Genomic DNA, 24382 nt, shown 5'->3' with positions numbered 1-24382 from the left:
TGCAACACAAAGGGTCAAAATTGAAAAGCAACGTTCGGATTGAAAAATAGAGAGAGAAAGAGAAAGTGGCACAAAAACAAAAGAGAAGAAGGATCATAAAAACCTTCCCATTTGCTTCCAAATACTATACTCCTTCCTTCCAAAGCAACGACACTCTTTGGAACCAATTCGCCGTTCTCTCTCTCTCTCTGCATCTCTTCAACAAGTCTCAGATTCTTTCCCTATTTATCTCGCCGCCATTGTCAATGCCGGCGGCCTCTCCGTGTGCGCCGCTGCTATAGCCGGAGATTCTGCGGCGGAGATTCTCGCGGCGGTTCCGTCGGATTTTTCTAGGGTTTTCTGATCGTTCGGTTTGCGCTCCGTGGCATCAACGCCCTAATGCCTCCGCCGCGCCGACGCGGAGCGAACAAGGCGAAGGCCAATGGTCACTTGAGGTTGGGCGATCTTGTGCTCGCTAAGGTTAAGGGATTCCCGTATTGGCCTGCCATGGTGCGCTGTCGATTATCGAACTTTATTTTGCGGATTTTCTTTTTCGAATTTTTTGTATATTTTTCAAATCTCTGTTATTCGATTCCGCACGGATGGGTGTAGTTTCGAGAAAATTTTCGTTTGAGGGGTTTTTGCATTCTTGGTAGGGATTTTCTTTTCTTTGAGTGGGTGCACGTGCTTTTCATTTTCTTGGTACTTCGATTGATCTCTGATTTTTGTTTTCTCGTTATATAATTTGTAGGAGTGTTATGATTATGCTTCATCTCTCTGTTTTTGGTGATTTTTCTGTATTGTTAAATTGTTAACTAACTTGCCGTTGATGTTGAATTTTCGCTTATTAGTTAATGCCGAGGTTACTGATTTTGTTTATTCTGTATCTTCAGATAAGCAGGCCTGAAGATTGGGATAAACCCCCTGATCCAAAGAAGTATTTTGTTCAATTTTTTGGGACCAAAGAAATGTGAGTCTCTTATTTTAATTCAAGCATTATAGTTTACCACATGGTTTTAAAGTGTAGTTGCGGCCCATTGTGGCCAATGTGGTTCGCAATAGCCCCTAAAGCTGTTGTGGCTACCACCGTAGCTGAGGCATTGCAGCCACATCATGCAATGTAGTCCACAATTTTAGCAATTTTAAACATTACATTAACAACGTGTGAACAGATAGGTTGTGAAGTTATTTAGTGGATGTTCATAAACTCTTCAGTCGCTGATAATGGCTAGGTTGTCAAGTAATTGAATGAACGTTGGCATATTAATAGAAAGGCCAGACTGATGTCATGAAGCCTCCCACTCACATAGGGCAGGTCCACTATGTTGGTCTATAGTAGAGGCAACCTTACCTGATTCCATGATCCGAACTTGTGGTCTCTGGGTCACATAGAGCTAATTCCAAATGTTGCACTCAGGCTCTCCGTAATGATGAAAAAGAGAAAAATGGTTATCATATGTATTAGCACAGGAGTAATAATAAATGTTAGTGGACAGTAATGTTGTTCAGAGCTGGAAAAGTAATACAAATGACTACTGGAGTTTGGAACTAACATCCTGACACTTTTTGGCTCACAGTTTGTCAAGTGGCTGTCTATTCTAATCCCTTTTGGTTATGATTATTGCTGGATGAAGCCCAAATACACAATTCTGCCACACTAGAAAACTAGAACACCCTAGATTTTCTATGGCCTAGATATGTTAACACAAGTTCATTAGAAAACTATATATTTTCCATATATGCACAATGCTTGTGAAAAGACATTTATCATTTCTCATTAATGCATGACCATATCAGTAGATGATAATCACAATCTACAAAAGGATGCTTGTGATCATTAAAAAAAATTTAGCCCATACTCCTACCCGTATCAAAATATATTATTTGTTCAATAGACATGTCCCCAAAGAGTTGTTCCAAGCAGTAGCATCTTGTAAGAGAGGAGGAAAGAAATTGATGGATACTATTAGTAGTTAGGTGTGTGCTAATTAGGTTAGTTGGGCAGGGTGAGACGGTAGAAGAAACAAGGCATATAGCATATATATATAATAGAATGAAGAGCTTCAATCTCAATAACTTTCAGAGTTTGGGTTTGAGCCTAATTGAACCCCAAAATTTAGCTCATGAGATGAGGGTTGCTCCTCACTTACATGCACTAGTTTGGGAAAATCTCTACTCAGTGTGAGATCTTCAACACAACTCAACTTTAACTTTTAATTTTGATGCTTTAGACTTGTTTTGATATGCTACTATGTGCAAGTGTGGGCAGCACTAGCTTTTATTTTATATTTTAAATTAAATTACTGTTTTAATTTAAGAGCACTTATTTTTCCATCTTCTATTTCCTTTTTGAGTTATTTTCTGTCAACAGCAAATGTGACTCATTTGAAAAACATGGCAACCCTCCCTTGCTTAAGTCTTAAGCACACAAATAGGACAGTAGTTGTGTATATACAAGGTCAAGTAATTTGTTTTTTTCCAAATACCTGAGTAATTTGTTTTTATGATATCTATTATGCTACTTATTTTACATTACTGTTTGTTGTTTAATTAGACTGATAGTCTTGCTTTTATCTTCTTACATTGTGCCTTTTCTTTTGTAGAGCTTTTGTTGCCCCTGCGGATATTCAGGTATTCACCAATGAGACTAAAACTAAGTTGTCTGCTCGGTGTCAAGGAAAGACAAAGTATTTCACCAAAGCCGTGAAGGAAATCTGTGCAGCATTTGAGGAGTTAGAGAAACAGAAAGCTAGTGGTTTGAAAGAGGACACTGATGATTCACATATAGGTTCGGGAACTCCTGTTGTTGGGGTATTGGCTCACCCAAAGGATGCCACAGATGCTGTGGTACTCAATGTAGAAAAAACTGACACATATGTGGGAGATGTTGGCTCAAATTTGGAGCAATGTACACAGAAATGTGAAGAAAGTGGTAGCCAAGATGCAAAACCTTCTCTATCTGGTCATCCAATTGACGGTTCGTCTCCAGTGTTGTCTCCTGTGATTGAAAGTAAACCATTAATTGGTGAAGAACTGAATAACCACAGTAGCAAATCTGGCCTGGACAAACAATCATGTCGTAAAGTTGAAGACTCTGATATTGAGAATGTGTGCAATGTTAATGACTTAAAGCAAGCTGATTATGTACAGAGTGTTTCTACAAATGGGAACAACTCAAGAAAGATTGTTAGTGGCTCAAGAAGAAGCAAGATTGCAGATGATAGGAAAAGAAGTGGTGAAATTAGTAGAGCAGTTTTGAAAGATGAAAGTTGTGCAGGTTATGCTGGTTTTTCCAGGTCTGGAGAGAAATCGAAAGATAAAAAAAAGGGGAAAGATTCATTTTCTGTTAGGTCAGATTCTCTAGATGCTCCAAAATCAGACACTGATATTAACGGTGGAAGTAAAAATAAGAACTTGCTGAAAGTTAAAACAAGTCTTAAGGTTAAAAAAGAGTTACAAGAGAGCTTTGAATGTTCTGAGGCCGAGAGAAAAAAACCTCTTAAGCATAACAAAACCCAAGTTCATGGAAAACGTAATTTGGGAACAAATGAAACCTCACATGCTACCAAGAAGTTGAAGTTTATGGATAACAAAGACAACAAGACTTCAAAGTCTCTCTCGGAAGATGGAAATAGTGTTTTGCCTAGCTCTCCTGACAAAGAATTCAAACAAATAGAGCTGAAAAGGTCTACATCACGTTTGAAATCAGAAAAAGGTTTGCCATCAAGGGGTCAGATCAGCATTGTAGGTTCTGATGATTCTGTTGGTGAATTACTGCCTGAGACAAAACATCGTACCCAAGTCCCGCAAGCTATGCCTGATTCTGCTAGTGTTTCATCTGGTGGACATACAGAGATAAGTTCTCTTGGTTCGAAAGGTGACACAAATAATGTTGCAATTAAGCAAGTAAAGAGGAGACGAAGAGCTGTTTGCGTTTCTGATGATGATGATGATGATGAACCCAAGACTCCTGTTCATGGAGGAGCTGCTAAAGATATTAAATCAACTTCTTTTGTTTCAGAGGTTATGAAGAGCAGTGATACACTGCTAGAAAACACTGATGTTACTCAGCTGGCTACCAAAAACCTTAGTGCACTTGATGATATCCATTTTAAAGAATCCACTTCTGAATTACATAATGACAATTTGTCTATTGGGCATCCTCAAAAAGAGACTGATGAAGCTACTGTTCAATTACCTCATAGTCCTTGGAGATTAGGTTCAAAGCAACATCCTCCCAAGGTGGTGGATAAATTGAGGTCCATCTCTCCTGTAAATTCACCTCGTTCTCTTCATACAACAAAGTCAAATGCTGAGCAAAATAAATCTTCCAAACGTATGCTTCAAGTTTCCAGTAATTCTACACATAAGAAAGTTGATAACGGGTTTTCAAAGAATTTAAATAGCATCAGCTCTTCACCGAGTCAGATCACTACTCATAAAAAGAAGCCTGCATCTTCAGCTGAAACTTCTAAAACTACTCCAAAGGCATTATCACAGGCAGTTGAAGTTCCTGTTACAACTGAAAATTTAAAGGAATTTGATGCTTTTCCTGTTGACAGGTACACTTTTTTTTTTAATTTTCTATTTTTTCTATATTTATTCTTTTTTTTTTTTATTTCCACTTTATTTATATTATTATAGCGTTGAGGTGGGCATGGAAGAAAAAAGTAATCTATATTTTGTTTCTAGGACTCCAGAAACTGCTAAGAGTATGAAGAATCTTATTGCAGCTGCACAGGCGAAACGGAGACAAGTAGCTCAAGCTCAATGTCATCCTCTTTCCATTTACTATACTCAAGGGGGAACACCAAGCCCCTCTACAATTCAACCATTTTTGTCTGCCTCAAGTAATATTGAACAGGCTGATTGGCAGGGAGTTCTTGAAAACCCAACTTTGGCTTCTCCATCAACTAATGGCTATCAATCCATTTCTCTAAATGAACTTGGTGCTGTAGAAAATGAGGAGAAAAGAGTTAGTCCAGTGCAAAAGGATGTAAGGGGATCTCTAAGTGGTGGTACTGATGCCGCTATTGCTCGTGATGCCTTTGAAGGAATGATAGAGACTTTGTCTAGAACTAAGGAAAGTATTGGGCGTGCAACACGTTTAGCTATTGATTGTGCTAAGTATGGCATTGCCAATGAGGTATGCTTTTTCATATCCTTTCTATTTCTAAAGCAATTAATCAGATAAAAACTTTATTCCTTATCATCGACATCAAGTATGAGTATAAGATTGCTTTTAGTGTTCAAAGATACTGTCTCAACATTAGTTATTGCTAGCTCTGTTGGAGTGCTTTTTTACCCGTTGGTATACCATAAGTCAGTATTGTCACATAGGTGAATGGGTAATCTCAGCTAATATAGAAAGCTAACCCAGTTTTTGAAAAATGAAGTGTTTTTTGAGCATTGCATTATTATTATTATGATGATGATGATGTGATTGTGTGTGTGTTTAAAATTAAACTGTTATGTTTCTTGTGTGTTTCTGTGTTCAATTTGTACTTGTAGAATATGGCAATGCAGATTTTTGTACATTTTAAGAATTGTGATGTGAATATATATTTCTTTTAACAATGTAAGGCTTGTACAACTACTTTTTTCCTATTATGCGCATATACAATATGCATATTGGATACATTATGTATCTTAAATGATTATATGATATAATATGCTAAAAATATACAAGATACATAACATATAAGATACATATCTTGGTATGTATGAAAATTCATAAAACATAATAATAGATATATGATTGAAATTCTACAAATCTTAAGAACAATAATATCACAAAAATATGTCAATCATTCTCATCTAAGTTATTTCCTATTATTAAAAATATAATAACACTATCAATCTCATTCTTTCTGGACACCATCCATAATGAGAACAATTTTCATTATTGATTTATCAATACAATAGACAATGCTTTCATCTTTCTATATTATACATGTTCATATGTCTCATTTAGTTTTTGATTTTCATAAATTAGTTTTTAGGCTTGGATACTTCGTTGTATGTATTGGTGAAGTATCCAAAAGAATCAATGTCAAATACATATCAAAATAGACATGTGAAGAAAATTGAAGTGCCAATTTTGGCATCAATCTGATTGCTATTTTACTTGTAGTGGACTTATCTTGAAGTTTATGTTCAGGTTGTTGAACTTCTTATCCGAAAGCTGGAAAGTGAAACTAGTTTTCATCGTAAAGTGGATTTGTTTTTTCTTGTTGATTCCATCACCCAGTGCTCGCATAATCAAAAAGGTGGGAGTATGTACTTCAAAGTACACTGTTTAGTTGCATTTATTATGGCTGTGTCTGCATCTCCCTTTTCTCTGTTACCTACAAATTTGCAAGTCTCGGGTAGTGTCTTTAATGATAACTTTGAACTGTAATCATAGATATACTTTTCAGGCATTGCAGGAGCCTCATACATCCCTACAGTTCAAGGAGGGTTGCCACGCCTTCTTAGTGCTGCTGCTCCCCCTGGGGCCAGTGCTTCTGAAAATCGTCGTCAATGTCTCAAGGTAAGCATTTTGTCTGCGAACATAAATTTTATTTGAGATGAAAAAAAAGCCAGTATGAAAAGGAATATGATTATACTTCAAAACAGAACATTAAAATCAAGAATGCAATGTCCACACTTAATATATCTGTATATGAATAATGTGAATTGCCTTGAAACAGCTACAAATGCTCGAGGTAAGCCATAAGTACTATTACGATCTGTCTTGCCAGACTATTTTTAATCACTTATAAACTACTTAAAGTTAAATTTATAAATAAAAGCTTTAAATTTAATTTTGTAGTTTGGTATTTTTGTAACTTTTAAGCTTGGAAGTTACTTTTAAGTCAAATTTTCAGTGTAGCGTGACTGTAGACCTGAAAAATTGGAATAAAGAGGGAGAGGGCAAAAGTTTCTAATATTTTCTATTTCTTTTAAAAGCTTATATATCTTTATTATTTTCATTAAAAAAATACTGTTTTGGACATCCTTTTTATTTGCCTAGCTTCTCCTTCTAAGGAAAAGAGAAGCCTAAAATGACTCAGCCAAACACTAGAGCAGTCAAAATGGGTAGCCCGGTCCGACCCGGCTCGACCCACCACGAGTTGATCATTTAGTGAGCCAACCCAACCCGGTTCACTTATTAGTGAGCCAAAAAAATTCGAACCCGACCTGACCCACCACGGGTTGATGGGTTAAACGGGTTGGTTCACTAACTCACTTAACTAAAAAAAATAATTTATTTTTTTTTTTCAGTCAAAACTAAATTATAATTCTAATTAAAATCTAAATAAACTTTAATACAATCCAAATACAAATCAAAATCACAAAAATATAAATTATCTATGTGTTGGCTAAAAAAATAACCTAACATGAGCCAAGTGCAAAGTTCAACTTAACAAAAAACACTTGTGTGACCTTTTATTTGCGGTTGGTGAGCCAACCCGGCTCACCACGGGTTCAACCTAAGTGAGCCGGGTCAAAAATCAATCCGTATTGAAATTTATAAAAAGATTTCAACCCAACCCGACTCGAACCCGTGGTGAACCGGGTTGGCTCGCGGGTTCCAACTCATTTTGACAGCTCTACCAAACACTACCTACTACCTAGTGTTTGATATGCTCAGTAAATTGAAGAAAAGTGATAGAACTGGTGTCAAAACAGTGAGAATTTAATTTATTAGAGAATAACAGAGTAAGATTTTCCTAAGAAATTTATACAATAATCTTGGGAATTGAAGAGATTTGGACCCACTTCTCACAGCCTTTCTAATTTTCCAAAAGTTCTCAGACATCATAAGGATTACCTGTATCCCCCTTGTAGGCCTATCCCCCTTCTTCCTGACATAAACCAGCTTGATCACAGGCCCACCATCAATATTTCCTCCCAAAGCTCTCAACTTGTTCTGCAGGGGAAATGAAGGAGAACTGTAGTGAATATCAGCAAACTGTTCTCAGTTCTCACGAGGAGGAAGGTGTTCCCATTTTATAAAGACATTTATTGATCCCTACTTGATATCTAACACATTGCTGGCAGAGATATATTACAACTTGGACTCCTTGTTAAAGCTGGTGCATGGCTGGGCCACTGTTGATATTGCTAGCACTCTTTTCTACCTACACATGTGCAAAACTGGATGAATTCTAGTTTGATCAGGTAGCTCCAGATTTCATGGATCTTTCCAATTCTTGGATGATCCAATAGGGGCCATGATAATGTGGGGATAACTTTGCATTCCTCATGCAAATATTTTGTAGTCTGTATGGCTTCCGTTTGTGTTGATGACTTCTTTATTGCCATCCATTTGTTGATGGAAAGAAGTTCTATAATTAAGCTTGGTGTCTGCTGATCTAAATGATTCAGATCAAAGCTAAGGAAGAGTTGATCCTTATTCATGACATTGTCAAGGTAAATTATTATGAAGCCACCTCTTATGATAATGTGGGGATAACTTTGCATTCCTCATGCAAATATTTTGTAGTCTGTATGGCTTCCGTTTGTGTTGATGACTTCTTTATTGCCATCCATTTGTTGATGGAAAGTTCTATAATTAAGCTTGGTGTCTGCTGATCTAAATGATTCAGATCAAAGCTAAGGAAGAGTTGATCCTTATTCATGACATTGTCAAGGTAAATTATTATGAAGCCACCTCTTATTCATGACAAGGTAGTTCCCCTAACTTGTCTTATTTGTGGTTTCTTTGGGAACCGCTTTAATTGTAGCCTCGAAGGTGGTGTTTAGTCCCAGGTCAACTAGTGATGGAACCCCAAAAATGTGTATGGAAGTGGGTAGGGATGGCAACGGGACAATTGTGGGTTTCAGTTTTCCATTCCCATCCTTGAATAAGAATTGTATTCACATTCCATACCCAACATGTATGAAATTTGTCCTATTCTTATCGGGTAACGAATATACCTAAACTTGCTCTCTTACTGTTGCAAATATTAATTAAATAATTTTTTGCAAAAAAATAAAAATCAAAATAAGAAAAACATGATATTATAAAGGATTCAATTTCAAAAGGATATACACATTTTCCTTTCTCCAATGTCAATTATCAAAAAAGAAGTTATAGTTGCATGAATCTCAAGTTAGAGTATCTAATATCAATCGGATATTGGTCAAATAATTATAAAAAAGTGTAAAAATGATCAAATGTGTGCCTAAATTACAAAACTAAAGACCAAAGAAAAGTTAATTTAAGTTTTTTAGGTTACCTAATAAACATGTGTTTTAGTAATTTAAAATGAGGACGGGTTGGAGTTTTGGGACAAGACAAGGTGACTATATACATACCCATCCATGTTCCTATACCCAATTTAGAAAATTGGGTATTTCCTTATCAAAATTAGGACGATTCGGACCATATGTGGAAAACAGATTCATTTGCCACATCCCTTGAAGTGGGATCTTCCACTAGGTGGCACCTCTCATACAATCCATTAAATCCAAGGTAATTATGATTTTGAATTCAATTTCGGAATCAAGTATAGTAAGCATAGAAACCAATGATGAGCGTAACTTTGCTTGTTCAAGTTTTGACTAAATTAAAAGATGGGTATGGAACCCATATCTCTTCAAGTGTTGAATCATTGACTTAAGAACAAGAATGGAATGTAAATAATTAAGCAAATTAAATGAAATCAAAGAAATGGAGAATGACACTACTTGAGATGACTTAAGATAAGTGAGAGGAAGAATCACCACTTGAACTCAAGGGAAGACTACTTAAGAGAAAACATTGCCCACTCAAGAAATTTCTTAATTTTCTCGCAATTCTGAAAAGAATCTTATTTTATTGAAATCTATAAATCGATGATGCAAGGGTGCCTTACATAAGAATAGCGCTTGCCTATGAAAAGGTCTAGAATATTCCTAAGCTAATGTGCTCTACACATGTGCTACCTTGGTGCATAAAAGTCCTAGAATGTTCTCCTTTGGCACCACTTGCACATGTTTCGTTGTTTGGTTTGAGTGTTAAAAATATGATCCAAAATCATCCATAATTGGCGTGCTTGATGCCATGCTTCGTATGCTTTTGTGTTTGTGCTTTCAAGGTTCCTTTGCCTACATGATGCATCATTGGATACATTGTTGGACTTTCAATTGATGTTGGCAATTAAGGTTCACAATTTATGTGCTCAATTTAAACCCAATTAGAAATCCTATTCTACGATTGTGCTTTATGTCATGCTTCCCATGCCGCATTGTGTTTTTGCTTTCCATGTTTCTTTGCTTTCATGATACATCACTTGGATACTATGTTAGACCTTCCATTGATGTGGGCAATTATGGTCCATAAGGTATCTATGTGATCAATCAAAGCCCAATTAAAAGTCCTATTCTACAATTACAAACAACTCAAACAAGCCTCAAGGCTCAAGAGTCCAAGAAATACAAAAGTAAGAATATAAAGACTAGTTTTTGTGAGCAGCAAGATTTCTAGTCATGTTTGTGATTCTTCCAAAATGTCCTCACTCCTTTTCTTCTATATCCATGTACTCATCAACTAGAAAGATATGGCTTAGGTAAAGCTTATGAAGCTTTGACAACTCTCACCTTATAAACTAATTTTAGAGTTAGTTTAAGTTTTAACCCAATTTCTTTGAGAAACTCATTTATTTTGACAACTCCTTTACTACAAATGTGAGATATCCTTGGCTGATAAAGGGTGCATCAAGATGAAGAAATTTGCATAGTTAGAAGAATCAATGAACCCCTACAAAAATAGGATCCTTGACCTTGGCTTTAGGAAGGCCATTATCTAGATGCATAGAGCTCTTTTTAGTCACCAGATCTTTAGAAGTCTTAAGAAGTGGACTTTCAATCTAACTGAACCCTACAAAACTGGTTTTTGAGGTGAGGTTTGCATCCACTTATATACTGTAAATTTACCATATCACTGGTCAATGTGAGATCTCCAACACACACCCTTGATGCTAAGGCATATTCATATCGAGCATAAGACTAGATATTTCTGAGTAGTCTGATAGCAATTCAATAGCGGTGACATGATAGACCAAAAAAACAATCAATCTCACTAGGATAGGTTTTTTAAATATGTATGATATTATCATATGAGAAGTGAACTTTAAGCTTAATTCAATCCTATAAAATCAACTTGTAAAGTATTTGCTTTATCATTGGTCAATGTGGGATCTCCAACAAGAAGAAATGGCTCTAAGGATCACCACCAAAATTTCCTAATAAGTGGGAAGGTACCACAATTTCTTGCACATAGGGAAAGCAATGCAAGAGGAAAAAGACATTATTATTGTACTCACTTGTGCCCACAAAACAACTTTTAGCAATTGATACTTTGGACTAATTTTAGTGATAGAGAGAATAAAAGAATGTTCTCATACCTACCCTACCTCAATTGTTCGCAAAAGAGAAATGTGTCATACACATACCGGGGTTAGACACCATAATTTGAGGATATTTTGTAGGATTATCTATTACTTGATTACAAGTTTCTTTATTAGGATACAGTCAAGGGTGGTTTTTTATAGGAATGTTTTTGTGCCAGTTTTTGGTAAGTGGGTATACTGTGTACACGAGGGATATTAATTTGTTTGTTTTTACATTTGTGTGTGTGGAATGCAGGTTTTAAAGCTGTGGCTTGAGAGGAAAATATTTCCTGAATCAGTTCTTCGTCGTTACATGGATGATATGACAATTAGTTGTTCATTTAGGCGTCCTTCTCGTGCTGAACGTTCTCTGGATGACCCAATTAGAGAATTGGAGGGCATGTTTGTTGATGAGTATGGAAGGTGTGGATGTTTTTATTTCATTGATCTTATTAGCTTGGAAGTTCATGTTTTGTATCGAATCTCATTATTCTGTATTGTTTTCTTTGTAAGAGTCACTTGTTATTTCTAGACTATTGGTCTATCTTAAAGCAAGAAGCTATTGTAAATGTTAGATCCTTAAAGCAAGAAAACAGATGCAGCACAAAATGGAATATATCCATTTGGACATATTGTATATCAATGAGCTTTACAGTATAATAAAAAGAAACAAGTGGGTTGAAACTAGTGTGATTAATCTGTATTTCAAATTGCATTTTGTCAAAATTGTTTTGAATAAACAATCTTGCAGGATTTTCTCTTCTGACCTACTCTGACTTAAAACTAACTGTAGATTCTTGAATTACATGTTGATTGTAAATGTAGCAGAAAGATCCTGGTCTTGTTGCAGTGGACAGCATAACTAGACCCCAGTGCTAGAGGAATGATTTAGGTGGGAAGTAGAAGACAAGAAGGAGAGAGAAGAATAACAGATCCTAGAAACTGTGAACTGCACTTCATTATAATTTCACTGTCTAAAATGTACTGCCACCCTGCTTTAATTAGTAGCAGCTATCTTGCAGCTTACCATTATAAAATCCTGGCTAACAATAGGCGCCCAACTAACCAATCAAAATTCTTCTCTTATTTATATTTACGCACCATACCACTCTAATTACCATTATGGAAACAGGAAATTGATGGAACATATTTCATTTTTGTTTCTATTTGCAGTTTCCTATTTTATATCACTCGACTTGCAATTAATAATATCTGGATTTTCTTCGATTTATGAAATGCAGCTGTCATTAGTTGTTTTATATTCTATTGGTAAAGCTTTCTAATTCTAATTCTTCTTTTATATTTGGATGTGTACCAGTAATACATTTAAGCTGCCTGGCTTTTTATCTTCTTGTGTGTTTGAAGAAGATGAGGACAATGATTTTCCAAGTAATGCATCTCCAGCAGATGCCATCCGCATTTTTGGGGATTCAGAAACTTCTACTGTTACCCCTAGTGACAAGCGCCATTGTGTCTTGGAGGATGTGGATGGTGAGCTGGAAATGGAAGATGTTTCAGGTCACCTCAAGGAGGAAAGACCTTTATTACTGAACAGTCCTTCTGAAAAGGATTCTCAACATCAGGGCTCAGAAAGGATTTTAGTTCCAGCTTCAAAGATTTCTGCTGAGATACCTGATGATATTCTTGAGGGCTCTCCTCCTTTGCCATTAGATTCACCCCCTTCTCCACCACCTTTGCCTTCCTCACCTCCACCTCCTCCTTTGCCACCCCCAAGCCCTCCACCTTCACTGGTTCCTCAATCATCTGAGCCTGTTCAGCCTCCACTTTTCTCCCAGACAATAGTGCCACCTCAGTTATCGCATCAGTCATCACCATTGTCAGGGTTTCAGCAGAGTGTACCTCATGATTTTAGTGGCTCAACCAATGTAAGATGTTTTGGCTTTCAAATATCACTGGTTTGTTTTGGATTTGTTTGCTTTGATGGTTTTGACAAATGGAGTTGTCCTCCCTACAGGGCAACCAAATAGGTCAAGTGGCTGGAAATTCTTTACCTGGAAGTCACAATAGCTCAGTTGTCAAGAATGAAATATTACAACAGCCATCTGCTTGCTTTCCTCCAATGGCAGGCTGCAACTCTCAAGAACCCTCTGGTTTTAACCCTCCAAGGCAGTTAGAATATGGACAAAATGATATGTATCTAAATTCTCAAGGCCCGCAACCTAATATGCAATTTCAGCCAGCTAACCCACCATTTGCTCCAAGACACGTGCATCCTGCCCTACCCGAAAATTCATCCAATCAGTACTCATATCCAAAACCTACAATTCCCCAGCACCTTCCACATTCTTTCCAGCCCCCCTTCTCATTGCCATCAGTTCCAGATGCCCAGAGGCAATTTGGTGCTAATGAGCAATGGAGGATGCCATCAAGTGAATTTATAACAAATAATCAGCAGGGTCTATGGATTGGGAGAAATCCTTCATGTCCTGCTCCTCCCTTTGGGCAGGAAGGTATATTCAGCTTACTAAATCCAACTGATTATTAAAGTAAAATATTATTGATGTTTTTTTGCTGTTTAGTTAGTTTGTATTTCCTATTCTTGAATGTTTGTCATTATCTTTGGCTTTTCACGAAGGCTTGCATCCATCTATTTTTAGTATTTCTGTGCTGTGAGATACAACTGAATGTTATAAATGCTATTTTAATGATGATAATGACAGGTTTTTTTCGGCCACCACTAGAAAGACCACCAATAAACAACGTAGGTTTTCAGCATGCAAATCCTGGCAACATACCTACTCATCCTATCACAGGTAATTTTGTTATTTTGCATTTCCTCACTGTTTTCTTGGTTTCCCCTTTTGAGCTTCCAATTGTTAATAAACTACATTTATGCATCAAGATCATTAATTCCTTCTTCAGGACATGGTGTTCCTCAGATGTTGTCCTGTAGACCAGATATACCTGCACTTAATTTTTGGAGGCCTACCTGATGCTGATAGAAATATTGTAAAATTCATCTGTACAATTGGTGGGTAAGGATTGGCCAATGGATTCATATTTGTAGCTTGTTTGGAATGTTTACATATTGTTTACGTTAAGAGGGAAATTATTTTGAATTAATGATCATTATACCGGCCTATTCGTGGACTCAGTTTCTTTCATGATAAGAAATTAGGTCATTATATATGTACTATTCTTTTTCTAAGTTTTTGGTCAATTTTTATTCTGAAGAAAAATATTATTTCTTAGTTCTCAGTTGCAGTACTGAATGATGATTGTCATGCTACCTTTCAGTGTTGATGCTTGTGGATCAACCATCGAGGTTACACATTGTGGTTTGAAGTTAGATTCACTTGTGTAGAACATACGGACAACTACCCCTGAGGAAAGTTTTGAAAACTTGTGGAGGATTTTGGCAGGACTGTGTATATTATAATTTTTCCTGACAATGTATCCCAAGAACATTTGCTTCCAAGTTTAGGTCCTTGTTTCTGACTTGGTTAGTTTGTCTGTTCTCATCCTTTGTAATTATTACATAAGATTGCTCTCTTTATATTAAAATCAGTTTCATGCACTCCATTTAAACTGCAATAGTGGAATGTTAATTCTAGCCATTGTTTTCTCTTTTCAAATTTTATTCTCTTGATTCTTTTAAGTGTTTTGCAATTTGAAATGTTTAGTGTCTTTCATCTGCTTCAGTGTCTGATCTGTCAGTATGTATCAATTGAGTTATGAAGCACTTCAATGATACCAATCTTTTAATGCATTGAAAAGAAAGAGTGTGCTAACTGATGGCAGGTGTTATTACTTTGTTTTACTGGAATATTATTGCTGGGTATTTGCTCCATTTAAAAATTGAGTTAATTCAATTTCATTCATGCATACTACCTTTTTCTCCTGCTGTGCTCCCTGCAATTATCATCTTAGAGGATCAATTCAGATCTAAACTTAAATGATATTCAAATTTTGATTTAGAATATTGCCCATGATGCCGATACTAGGAAACAATAAATAGTATAGGTTGAATGTGTGTGCAATATTCCATAAAAGTTGCTGAAAAGAAAATTTAACCAGGGTATGGGGAAGTTGTGATAGTTTGTGGTTCGGGTAGTGCCCATTGGTTATGATTCGAGTAGGAGAGCACCTAAGCCAATGAAGGCCTAAAGTTTGATCTTTTTTATTTTGACTTAGAATTATAGATCTGTTCCCAATAAGGTTAGAGAATATTGGAATTGGGACACATATGTGTGTGTGCGAGTGTTTGTATGTATGTATATATGCATTAGTAATGCATAATTTTAATCAAAGGACTAACTTATTTGTTAACCTTAGTTGAGAAACCTTGTAAGATGGAGTAAACATAAAAAATGATTTCTCATTAAAAATATTTGGTTATGTGAAAAAGGTCATCTAACGTAAGGTTGAATAGACTTGACTAAGACCCCAAATATTAATGTACTAAACAAAAATGTGACATAACATGTAGGTATGAAAAATATGTTTGTTTAATTGACAAGACTACCCTAAAGACATAATTGTAGATAGACAAGAAAATAGATGTAATTTTCCAAACTATGGGGTGTCTAAGCGGCTAATGAATATAGGTAGGGGTGAACAAAATATGTGGATCCGACCGCACCTGCCCAAACCAAAGAAGAAAATAAGCAACGGGTCAGTTTTACCCGGATACAGCTTAAACGGGATAAATTAAAATGGGTAAAATGGGTTTAATTGGTCGGATACAAATCTGAGTAAAAATATTCACGAATATTTGACCCGACTCGTGCATATTATTTAATTTGTTATGAAGATTGTGAAAGAACAATCCCTGGATTTACTTTTCCAACCCAATTCTCTCGTTCAACCACCCCCACCATCCATGTGCAATCCTCACACCTGCTCTTATGCATGAAAATGAGATAGAAAATACTGGAATATCACAAAACACAAGCCAAATGGAAAAAAAAATATGGAGAAATTGTATCGCGATCATCGCATGGTTGGTTTGGGCATTGGAGAAAACATTAACATCATTTTTGTGTCTTTCTCTCCCTTCACCCTTAAAATATGAACATCAACAACATCGATGAGGACAAGAACGTTGGACCCTAAAACTAGTCCCTGAAAAGTGTCAAATTTCTATGATAGAAACACTTATTGAGAGAATGAAAGAAAGTAAGAAACCCCTAAAAATCAGAACTTGATGAAGTTCCAGATGAAGAAACAGGGAGAAAAAGACATAGGAAGGAACAAGAATGGAAGATGCAATTGGACATATGATTTTGAATAGTCAAAGTGCAAGGTGGATGACATGAGGGCCAAAGAAACAACAAGAGATTGGCAAACAACTTTGTTTCTCCAACTGCTTGGGAAACAAATCCTTTGAAACTCTCTTGGAGAAACAAACCCAAGATTCGGTTAACTCATATCCATCCACAGATAACCGAAACCGAAACTACCTCGAATCCGTACAACCCGAACTATTAAGTGGTGGGATTCGGTTTCTTATGTGACACATTCGGATTGGGCTGGATTGGTGTGTTGGGCCCTAATCTGGTCCAACCTGATCGTTACTCACCCCTAGGTAAATGGGGCTTTTGCACCCAAGCCATTACAACTGCTCTTAGGCATGGTTATTCCTAGAAAGTGAATTTAAGCTTGATTCAACCTTATAAAACTAGTTTGTAAAATGAGGTTTACATCTACTTATATACTATAATTAGCCATAACTCTAGTTCATGTGAGATCTCCAATACATTTTGTCATGCAGATGACTGAGCATCTCAAGTGTTTGAGTAAATATTTATGGGTGGTCCGAGAGTGGGTTACACAATATGTACACCAAGTCTTACTAGAATAGACTTTGATATCATCTTAAAAAGTGAACTTTAAGCCTAACTCAACATCAAAGTCGGCTTGTTAGCTGAAGTTTGCATAAACTTATATACTATAATTTGGTCATATGTTTAGTCAATGTAGATCTCAACCAATTATCAGAAACCAAAGTTTTGGAATCATCAATGAGAGATGATTTTCCGCATTTGGTTCTTACAAGCAACAAGGTTATCAAAGCCCAAAGCATGACCAAGGTTATCAAACTCGAGAGTCTATGTAGACTCGTGAGAGCTTCGTAGACTCAACTTGCAGACTCGACTCGTAGACTCGTAAGAGTCTACTTCATCTGAAAAGTTGTATATAATACCATACAAATTCAAAATTTCATCACCACAATTAATGCATAAAGTAAACAATAGTTCAAAAATTCTAAAATAACTTAGTTCAACACACATGCCATAGTTATATAAGTTCAAAGTACACCAAATACATAAGTTAATACAAATGACAACATAAATAACTTCAAATTTTTGGCTCCAATCATCTAATTATATCATCTCCAACATCATCATCTTCTTCATCATCTTCTCCATCACCATCAGGCTCTTCCTTAGATGATAAGTGTGCATCATCAATATTGGCATCAAAAACTATATTATCAAGATCAAATGCTTCTAAAGTAGCATCAACTGAACTTGGCCCAACTATGACAACATTTCCCTCGTCACCTTCACCTTGAACTAGCTCAATCCCAACATTATCTCCATCTTTCGTTATCCATTCATCATCAGACTCAATATCATCAAATGGGACCAACTGTTTTCCTAATTTGTTTACTTTTGAGCTTCAAGTTGTACATGAGATAAACCAAGTCATTCATCTTTTTCTGATGCAAACGGTTTCTTCTTTTTGTGTGCACCTATAAACAATCATGAAAGTTTAAAGGCCAAATAATAACTTAATAAAGTTGACTTACCATTTCAAATGAACTCCAATTACGCTCAAACCCAGAAGAACTGCAAGTTAGCTTCAACTCTGGAGTTCCATCTCCAAACATGTCCTCCATTCTCCACGAAGCATAATATTCCTACAATCTTTTGCATTTTCCATTGAGAAAAGTCCTTTTGCAAAATGAAACTCTATAAACTGCAAATTAATTTTTTTCCTTTCTGCAACATCCTTGACCAATCTTTTCATGCATTCATACAACTCTTCCTTTACCTCAACATCATCATTTCTAAATTAGGTTCATAGTGCATGTGAGGGTGAAGGTAATATGCAGCCGCATGCAAAGGTCTATGAAGCTGATTATTCCATCTCTTATCAATTATGTTACAAACTGGTTCATAACTACAATGATGCAATCATGCAATGTTAGAAATAATTACACAAAATAAAGAATGACAATTTAAAAGAGATAAGGTATATAAATATCACCTTTTCTTAATATTATTAAAATTAAATTTGATCTTCTCTTTTGTAGAATCCATTTCTTCCTAAATGAAACCCATTGTCGGTTTTACATCTGAATCCACTAGTTGAAGGACCACCATCAAAGGGGCAGCAACTTTGAGACAAGTGGTTACATTCTTCCTGAATCGGCTATCTAATACCACATGCTCAATTTTAATCCCTTCTATTGAAGTTCCAAATTTGCTTGATTTCCACTCATCAGAGTTAGAGAAGCTCATTAACGATGCTTTCAATTCATGGAGACATGTAAGAGTTAAATAAGATGTGGCAAATCTAGTCATACCTGGCCTTATTAAGTCTCTACCTTTGGTGAACTTCTTTAGCATGCTAATTAGCATTTCTCTACCATAAATGTAGTTAGTGATTCTTCCCTTCTTGATAGTAGTTTGATGGACCTTAATGTTTCTCAAAATCTTCAAAGATCAAATCAATGCAATGGGCAACACATGGAGTCTACAAGTGCTCCTGTTTTTTCATCAATAACTCCACAAATTTGCAGCATTATCGGTAACCACTTGAACCACATTCTCCTCTCCAACAAATTCCACTACATCATCCAACATCTTAAACACTTTATCTGCAGTTTTTGAGATATCTAATGTATCCAATGAATAAAGAAACACAGTCCCTTTAGGACTATTCACTAGAAAGTTACAAATTGAACGTCTTTTCTTATCAATCCACCCATCCGACATGATTGTGCAACCGGATCTTTTCCACTCCTCCTTAAACTCTTCAAGGATTACATCGGTTTTTTGCACTACTTGTTTCAAATTTTTTTCTCTAATATCATGATATGATGGAGGTTTGTAGCCAATTCCATATCTTCCAATCATTTCACACATTTTTGCAAAAGCAGGATTTCTAATAACATTGAATGGAATGGCACTTGTGTAAAAAAGTTCAGCCACTTGAGCATCAACTTTTTCTTTATCCCCTTTCTTGTGCAACTGATTTAAAGTAGATTGAACACCTTGACTGAATTTTTCCTTTCCTTTATTTTTGAACATCATACTACTGCTACTTTGATTTGTATCCACCTCTTCAATATGCTCATCATCAAACTCATCAATTGTATTTTGTCTTTTTTCTTTTTTGAAACATCCTTAGCCTCTGCCACAACTTTCATCATTACAACTTTCACTTCTTCAGGAACTGAGGCACAAGGTTTACAATCATATCTATTACCTGAACGATAAACTAGATGATAAACTATGCAACTATGAAGGTTGAATCCAAAACTTCTTGATAAACCCATTAAACCGTACTATCTGTTTCTGAACCTGTTTATCTGGAATACATAATGCTAGGTGAGATAAACTTAGAGTGCTTAAGAAAACTAAAATAAATAACTTTTATCATAAATTTCATAACCTGATTTTCAAAAGTTTTAAACAAATCATATCTTAATTCTAAATACATAACTAAAATGGAATACATGAAATTGTAAGGTGTGCTTGTCTCTAAAAAAATTGTCTTGATCTAAAGTTGAACTCAAAAACTAAAATCCTGCCTTTTTTTTTTCTCAAACTACTCGTGAAACATAAACCACTCTTAAAACTTTGGCTTACTAGGAACTATGTTTCAAATTAAACAGAATGATAACTTTCAACAACTCTCAAAACATATTATGCTCAAAAGATCTCTGTATGAAAGAACTAGATTTAAGAAAAATAGAGATTTTAGAAATAACTCGTAAGGAAGGTTTGAAGACAACATATATCTTTAGAAAATGGTTTTAGGGTAGAAGTTTCGTTACCCATGATCCTTTATTTCTACTGGGTCACATTTCACACCTCAAATAAGTGAAAAGACGGAAATAGGAGAACCACTCACCTTAAAAGGAAAAATGATCGTTAGAACATGAAGAGGAGGAAGAAAAGAGGTGATGGAGAAGCAAGGGAAGGTGATGGAATGAAGAGTCTTGTGACCCCTGTGCCCTGGTGGTAAAGAAACCTTTTTCTCTCAGTTCTTGGCTTCTTTCTTTGCCAAATGAGAAGAAATCAACTTAGGGCTATTTATACCCAAGTCACACATATGTCAATCAGCTTAGTGGACCACAAACGGTTTAGCAAATGCACTCTCGAACGAGAGCAAGGTTTGAAATTAGTGCATTTGCTGATCGCATTTCAAAGCATTGACTTCCAAAATCATCTGCAAAATTTTGCTGAGCGAAAACGAAATTGTGTTTTAAAGAGGCTAAGTTACACTGCAACCTAATACTCCAAACAACAATTTTGAAAGTTACAACATACATCGAGGTGTCATCTTACAACTTTAAGTCTACTTTAACATCCCAAAATCAGTTTAATAAGATGAGCTTTATATTCACTTAAATAGTCAATATGAGATCTCCAACATTGTTGAACCCACTCCTTGCCATTTTAAAGCATTGTGATTTCCATTCCATTTAGAAACTAAATGCTGAAACTAGTCTAGATATAGGCAGAGATTTGGTGATGCATGTTTGATTCTTTTTTGTTCTCACATGTTGTCTACCTTAATACGCTGGAGAGACCTATAGGCACATCATTCTTTACATGTGTTACCAGTTTTTTGGAGTTTAGGGATAATCTGTCCTGTTTTTTACATTGGTTGGGATTCTGAAGTTTGGGAACCTTCCAGTGGTATGGGAAGCTCTCGTTTGTTTTCAAGAGTTGTTCGTTGTTTTTGGAAATTCATATTTATAGTCTTTGGACACTGGGTTACCTGAAAGCTGCCCTTTATATTTGGGATTGTCGGTTGTTGACCTTTTTTATTGGCATTTTTTAAATTTACTGTTTTAAGTAACACTTTTATGATCATGCTGTCCAATTACGACTCTTCTGCATTATGCCGGCATCTGCATGTGGATTCAATGTAAAACACTAGCACATTATTACAGTTTTGGATCATAGACTGGTGTAAAATAAGATTATCCATTTCTTGTTGGGAACCCATTTGAAGAAATTTACCATGTCACAACTTAGTATTATTTGGATTACATGAATAACAAAATCACAGCTTTCTCAGATTGGTTCTTTAGGAGATAAGGACCCTTCATAGGGTAGTTCCAGGAGTTCTGTAAGCTAAATCACTGATTTTGTCAAGATTGAGCCAGTATCAGAGGCAGTAGAGACACTGAGCATACACATGATGATAGTTTCTTTAGAATGAGATGTGAATTTAACCAGGATGTCTTCTTGAATATAAAGTTAGAGATATTACTGTTTGGCACAACTAGAATTCCTTCTTGATCTAGCTCATTCAGGAACTTAATATTTCTTCTGAAGTCACAACTTCAATGACAAATGATATAGAATTAACACCAATAACATGTTGAAGATTTGTCAAACTACAATCAACAGATATTTCCCCTTATGTGTTGTATAAGACTAGTTTGGAAACAGTTTTCAAATTACTATTTTTTGTTAGGCAGCTACCATCAGTGATGATGACCGATTTCTCCCGTTACTAATGGATGAGACATGGTTTTCTTATTGGCCTATAAGTGTTTGGCTGAGTTCCTTCTGATATAGAGGTTGCGCAGCTTGCGTTTTTTTAAGTTTGACCTTCTTGAGCTAACTGCTTACTTTTTGTTTCTCTGCATTGAACGATAATCTTATCCTTTTGGAATTTCCTTTTCTGTAATAATATTTCCCTGCTTTTTTAAAGGTTTTGAAAAAGTCACCTTTTATGATTGCTAAAATATATGAAACTTGGCCCTGTGATGTTTATGGATTTCATGTTGCTTGAGCTAGGATTGCTCGGTAATGTGTATAAAATATTAATTTCCTGGGTTAGGATTGTGTTTGGTTTGTTTTATATGTTCATATTTAGTTTCTATGTTGATACTTCTCTTTTGTTTCAAGTTTTAAGGATTTTGTGAAGAAATAGAGAAACAAGATTAGATTTTTTCCATTTTGTTAACAAATCCTTTTTTGTGCTTTATGAATAAAGCATCATTTGACAATTAAAACAAAACGAATCTGATACATCACATATCCTTCAGATCTACGTGGTGTTGAAAGGGGAGAATCATATAAAAAAATTGTGGGAAGTTGTCATCAAAGAGCATTGCTGTAAAATTCCAACACGCCGATTTTCTATTGATTAGCTGATCTCAGAAATGGTATTTAATGCGCGTTTCATATTCTGCTTCTTAAACTTGTGGATGAAGGTATGAACACTGTAATGTTAATGATCATTACATTAAGGGTTTGTTAGAACACTTACAGGTTAAGAAAATAATAAGGGAAAATAAAATAACTTCTTTATAAGATAAAATTAGTTTATACATTAACTAATTTGCAAAAAATGGTCTTATGTTAGCCTTTTTGAAGCCTAGTTTTTAATTCCTGTATAAGTTAGTTTTAGTTTATAGGATTTTTTTTTTCAATTTTCTTTTCTTGGAGATGTTTATGCAAGAATTTGTCCGAATAAGCTTTAAAACTATGACGATGTGTGCATGTTTACGTGTTTTTAGTAATTACACCTCAAGTAAGTGACTTTAAAACGCATATAGGAAAAACTTAAATGCAATATAAAATGTTTGTTTATATGCTGAGAAATTTTACAGAATTAACGAATTCTTTAGACGTCTTAATCTATTGCACCTTTATTTATTCATGGATTTTACAGTTATTGAGAAGAGCAGGTACTTTGAAGTTTTGCTTTAGTACAAGCGCTCATCGCCATTGCTTAAAAACAGGTTGAACTTTTTCTGTTGTGTTTTTCTATCATAACATTTTAAATTCAGGCATAGCCGTATTGATTGCTTTGCATGGATTGTTCCTTGAAATTGTGAGTGATTGTAGATAGGACAGTCATGCCGTGGCTTTGGACTGCGACACAATCATGGACACTTTTTACCTTGATGTCATACTCTTCAGTAAAATATATAGTCCTATTTTTGGGTTCAAGCACGTTATAATGCTTGATTTGTCTGTTAAACTTTCTATTTTGCTGAAGAGGAATTTTGAGTAACTTGAATATTTCAGGTTTTTGCGTAAGCGGAGATGATTGGTTTACCTCTCAGGTTTACAATGTGGATTCTGAACAACGAACAAGTTTACCTAACTTTTTCTGGAAAAAAGTAGTCACTGAATCCGTTGCTGTGAGACACTCAGACTCACATTGCATCCAAAACTGTAGATCTTCGAACTAGATAGTTGACATGGCGGAACATAATTTCTTCTTGTATTATACATACAATTTCTATGCGACGACATTTATAAGGATGGTTCTCATGAAGAGCTCAAAAAATTTCTGATTGGCACATTACAATGTTTAGATAGATGTACTGTGTAGCACTGATGCATGCACATCTTCGCAGATACCGAAGAATCTTGAAGAAAGATCTTTTTGTACTGTAGAAAGCATTTCTGATGTTTGGCATTCTGCGTTCCCCATCAATGTGATATACAAGGTTGATCATCAGTGCTAACACATAATATTGTGGCCTCTATCAACTGATCAAGCACCTTATCTCATGCTTTATTATCAGAGTTCATTCTTAGGGAAGATAGCAGAGATTGTTGGTATCTGATTCTCGACTATCATACCAAAATTGTAAGAGGGTTTTTCTTATTTGAAGAATCCGATTTCTGTTTTCTTTTTTCTTTAATGACGAAGAATCCAATTTTTAAGCATGACAAAAGAAAGCCTGAGGTTGGTCTCTCCTGGGACCTAGACACTTTACATTTAACTGTCTTTTTAGGGACCAACTTCACTAACATAGTTTGAGAATTTTTTGAATTTTCATTTATAAATTATACTTGAGTTTTTTTTTT

The 24382-nt window shown here is 35.6% G+C and overlaps 1 protein-coding gene and 1 pseudogene across 15 annotated transcripts; one reads left to right on the top strand and one right to left on the bottom strand.

The window, feature by feature from the left end:
* LOC114173946 (ENHANCER OF AG-4 protein 2-like) lies at positions 1 to 24382 on the top strand. 15 transcript variants are annotated; one of them, XM_085669733.1, is made up of 15 exons: positions 1 to 489; positions 873 to 949; positions 2583 to 4541; positions 4672 to 5125; positions 6140 to 6248; positions 6399 to 6511; positions 11596 to 11762; positions 12658 to 13225; positions 13315 to 13812; positions 14022 to 14113; positions 14203 to 14335; positions 14598 to 14802; positions 22603 to 22722; positions 23232 to 23301; positions 23591 to 24382. In XM_085669733.1, exons 1-11 carry the CDS (start codon positions 379 to 381, stop codon positions 14291 to 14293), a joined length of 4239 nt encoding a protein of 1412 aa, XP_085525859.1. In that variant the 5' UTR covers positions 1 to 378; the 3' UTR covers positions 14294 to 14335; positions 14598 to 14802; positions 22603 to 22722; positions 23232 to 23301; positions 23591 to 24382. The 15 variants fall into 15 exon arrangements, with proteins under 15 accessions (XP_085525859.1, XP_085525861.1, XP_085525855.1 ...); XM_085669735.1 differs by having other exon boundaries at positions 23408 to 24382; XM_085669729.1 differs by having other exon boundaries at positions 22603 to 22770.
* Positions 17661 to 19174, bottom strand: LOC146888201 (uncharacterized; annotated as a pseudogene).

Source organism: Vigna unguiculata, chromosome 2, assembly GCF_037176805.1.
Source record: "Vigna unguiculata cultivar grain cowpea cultivar isolate G323 ecotype 2 chromosome 2, ASM3717680v1, whole genome shotgun sequence".
In the NCBI taxonomy this organism is placed as follows: domain Eukaryota; kingdom Viridiplantae; phylum Streptophyta; class Magnoliopsida; order Fabales; family Fabaceae; genus Vigna; species Vigna unguiculata.
The sequence above is the reverse complement of the archived record's forward strand: the minus strand, read 5'-3'. Positions and strand labels throughout refer to the sequence as shown.

Bases quoted from the DNA above. Each gene is read 5' to 3' on its own strand.
- LOC114173946 (XM_085669734.1), top strand. From the start codon at position 379: ATGCCTCCGCCGCGCCGACGCGGAGCGAACAAGGCGAAGGCCAATGGT. The intron at 950-2,582 runs GTGAGTCTCTTA...TTTCTTTTGTAG, and splicing joins TTTTTTGGGACCAAAGAAAT to AGCTTTTGTTGCCCCTGCGG. The intron at 6,249-6,398 runs GTGGGAGTATGT...TATACTTTTCAG, and splicing joins GTGCTCGCATAATCAAAAAG to GCATTGCAGGAGCCTCATAC.